The sequence below is a fragment of the Leptonychotes weddellii genome, unplaced genomic scaffold, assembly GCF_054177405.1.
Source record: "Leptonychotes weddellii isolate Sample4059 unplaced genomic scaffold, ASM5417740v2 HiC_scaffold_10439, whole genome shotgun sequence".
Lineage (NCBI taxonomy): Eukaryota > Metazoa > Chordata > Mammalia > Carnivora > Phocidae > Leptonychotes > Leptonychotes weddellii.
Genome location: NW_027681144.1, coordinates 1 through 3,533, shown reverse-complemented (window position 1 = coordinate 3,533; position 3,533 = coordinate 1). Strand labels below are relative to the sequence as shown.

The window sequence follows — 3,533 nt, the reverse complement described above, 5'->3', positions numbered from 1 at the left end:
GAAAAAAATGGTGGAAATGAGGTTGGGAATTTGAGAAGAAAATATGGAAGAATCTCTGTATGCAGGAGGAAAGAGTTAATCAGGAATTCATTTGAAAGTCCAAATCAAGGTAAAGGTGAGAGTAAACTTGTAGAGAATATAGTGATCATGGTTAAGTAACATCCCTAAATGGAGAAGCTAAGTAAGAGAGAGAAAATGAATAGTTAGGCTGTGTGTTGGAAGCTAAAGAAAATGTTAGACGAGTAATAGAAGTAGGTGAGTGCTTTTGGAGTGTCTGACATATTTCACATAGTTGACTCTGTAATCTAGGCTAGGTGGAGTGGAAAGGGAAATAAGGCAGAGCTTGATAGACAAGAACAACTACAAATAATCAAGGAACTGTTCCCTGATACAAGTAAAGTTATGTTAATGAAAGTAATGTAACAGGAGAGGAGGATGGGGGTAAGAGAATATCAAATACTCTACTCAAATTTTCAGAGATGAGCAAAGACACAGAAATGAACTCAACTATTATTTCCTACAGAGTTGTGCACAGGACAGGCAAGATAATTATTGGAGCTGTACTATATCTTTCATAGCACTATTTTGCCTGGAACTTTGTGGCTTGGTAAAGATAGTTGTAGCAATAGGTAAAAGTAATATTCTCTTCCTTTCTTTCTTGCTAAAGATGTGTTAACATCGGGGCACCTGGGTGGCTCAGTCGTTGGGCGTCTGCCTTCGGCTTGGGTCATGATCCCGGGGTCCTGGGATCGAGCCCCGCATCGGGCTCTCTGCTCGGCCGGGAGCCTGCTTCTCCTTCTCCCACTCCCCCTGCTTGTGTTCCCTCTCTAGCTGTCTCTCTCTCTCTCTGTCAAATAAATAAAATAAAATCTTTAAAAAAAAAAAAAAGATGTGTTAACATCTCTGCTTACCTGTTGATGTTTGGAAAATCAGAGTCAATTGAAATGATAGTAAAGTTATTCCCAGGGATGGGGAAGAGAAGAGGGAAGTTTAACCTATTGGTATTAATTTAAATTCCATCAAATACATAAGATGCTAGTTCTTGGCATCTTTTATGTAAAGAAAAATTCAAAGCATTGTTATATCTTAATGATCTAAATTACTGTGTTTATGCACAAACATGCTCACATACAAACTCATACACACATTGGCAGGACACTTCCTTTAAATACAAATATTTTATCCACATTTCACATGCATATTTGGGGGAATTTACACATATGGTATATTTATACATCTGGTATATCACTTATTAATATTTTCCACAATCATCTGTTTTATTCTTATAATTGATTATATTTCCATTTGGAGTTAATAGCTGTTGTGTGAGCAGTTCTAAATAAATATTACAGGAAAAAGACATTCCCAACCGAAACCACCAAAGTTAGGCAGAACTGGAGACTGGTTTCCAAAAGTGAATATTGAATATTCCTCTTTTAAAATTCTGCATGGGAGAGCCTGGTTGGTTCATTCAGTAGAGCATGTGACTCCGGATCTCCGGGTTGTGAGTTTGAGCCCCACATTGGGTGTAGAGATTACTTAAAAATAAGATCTTTTTTTTTTTAATTTTATTTATTTATTTGACAGAGACACAGCGAGAGAGGGAACACAAGCAAGGGGAGTGGGAGAGGGAGAAGCAGGCTTCCCACGGAGCAGGGAGCCCGATGCGGGGCTCAATCCCAGGACCCTGAGATCATGACCTGAGCTGAAGGCAGACGCTTAACGACTGAGCCACCCAAGCGCCCCTTAAAAATAAAATCTTAAAAAAAACCTCTGCATGAAAGTTTTACCCTTGCAAAAATATATTTGTGGCAAAATGGAACTCAACCAATTCTCAACTAGCATCCTATACAGAGCAGAATACAGTGATTTACTGTTTCTGGAAAGAAAGACATTTAATCTTCAATTACGTGTTTGCAATGAAAAAAAAAATCACGAAATGACAAAAAAACAAAAAAACCCTCTACATCAATGGAAAATGTGAAGACCTAATCATTTTTACAGTTACACATTCATGCACATGGTGTCGCTCTTCACTGAGAACATTTCCCAGAAAGTGCCCTCGCTTCCTCCTTCCTGCAGAAAATTTGGCAGATAATGGGAAACCTCTAGTGAATCCTCCCCCAGAGCCCGTGAAGAGTCAGTTTGCGGTAAGGTATAACTTATACTTCAGATATCTTTGAATCCTTTTGCGTGTACCATGCTGTTCTCCTGGAGAGGAGGCCCAGGAGCCCAGAGTCTGCTGCTGTCGCTTCTGCTTCTCCCAGCCTGGAAAGCAGGGAGTGGCCAGGTTCACTACTCAGTCCTGGAGGAGGCCAAACACGGCACCTTCGTGGGCCGCATCGCCCAGGATTTGGGGCTGGAGCTGGCGGAGCTGGTGCCGCGCCTGTTCCGGGTGGCGTCCAAAGGCCACGGGGACCTTCTGGAGGTAAATCTGCAGAATGGCATTTTGTTTGTGAATTCTCGGATCAACCGGGAAGAGCTGTGCGGGCGGAGCGCGGAGTGCAGCATCCACCTGGAGGTGATCGTGGACAGGCCGCTGCAGGTTTTCCACGTGGAGGTGGAGGTGAAGGACATTAACGACAACCCGCCTGTGTTCCCTGAGAGTAAGAAAAGAATAATCATTGCAGAATCTAGACCCCCAGAAACTCGGTTTCCACTAGATGGCGCATCCGATGCAGATATCGGAGTAAACTCGGCCTTGATCTACCGAATTGATCCCAACGAGTATTTCGCTTTGGACACACAAAACAATCGTGAACAAATGTCTTCGTTGTCACTTGTATTGAGGAAATCACTGGACAGAGAGCAAATTCAGGAGCATAGCTTATTATTGACAGCCAATGATGGGGGTAAACCGGAGCTGACCGGCACAGTTCAGTTGTTGATTACAGTTTTGGATGTGAATGACAATGCCCCAGAATTTGACCAGTATATTTATAAAGTGACAGTGTTAGAGAACGCATTTAACGGAACATTAGTGATTAAGCTAAATGCCACAGATCTTGATGATGGTACGAATGGAGACATAATCTACTCATTTAGAAAGCCTGTATCGCCTGCGGTGTTGCATGCATTTATCATAAATCCCAACAGTGGGGAAATTAGAACAAGACGTAAACTAGATTTCGAAGAAAATAATTTGTATGAAATATCGGTGGAGGCAATAGACAAGGGGAATATTCCAATGGCAGGTCATTGTACCGTTTTGGTAGAAATACTAGATATAAATGATAACATCCCAGAAATTACCATCACTTCTCTGTCGCTCCCCGTGAGAGAGAATGCTCAGGTGGGCACTGTCATCGCCCTGATCAGCGTGTCCGACCGTGATTCCGGCGCCAACGGGCAGGTGACCTGCTCACTAACACCCCATGTCCCCTTCAAGCTGGTGTCCACCTTCAAGAACTACTATTCGCTGGTGCTGGACAGCGGCCTGGACCGAGAGAGCGTGGCGGACTATGCTCTAGTAGTGACCGCACGCGACGCAGGCTCGCCTTCGCTCTCCGCCACGGCCAGCGTGTCCGTGGAAG

General features: G+C 43.3%; 1 protein-coding gene across 1 annotated transcript; it reads left to right on the top strand.

Annotated features, from left to right (window-relative positions):
* Positions 1–1,650: 1,650 nt before the first annotated feature.
* On the top strand, positions 1,651–3,529 carry LOC145718057 (protocadherin alpha-13-like; the record flags this gene model as incomplete). The annotated part of the gene is made up of 1 exon (XM_081809499.1): positions 1,651–3,529. A coding segment is annotated over exon 1 (1,329 nt), but the record flags the coding sequence as incomplete, so codon positions are not given.
* Positions 3,530–3,533: the final 4 nt, after the last annotated feature.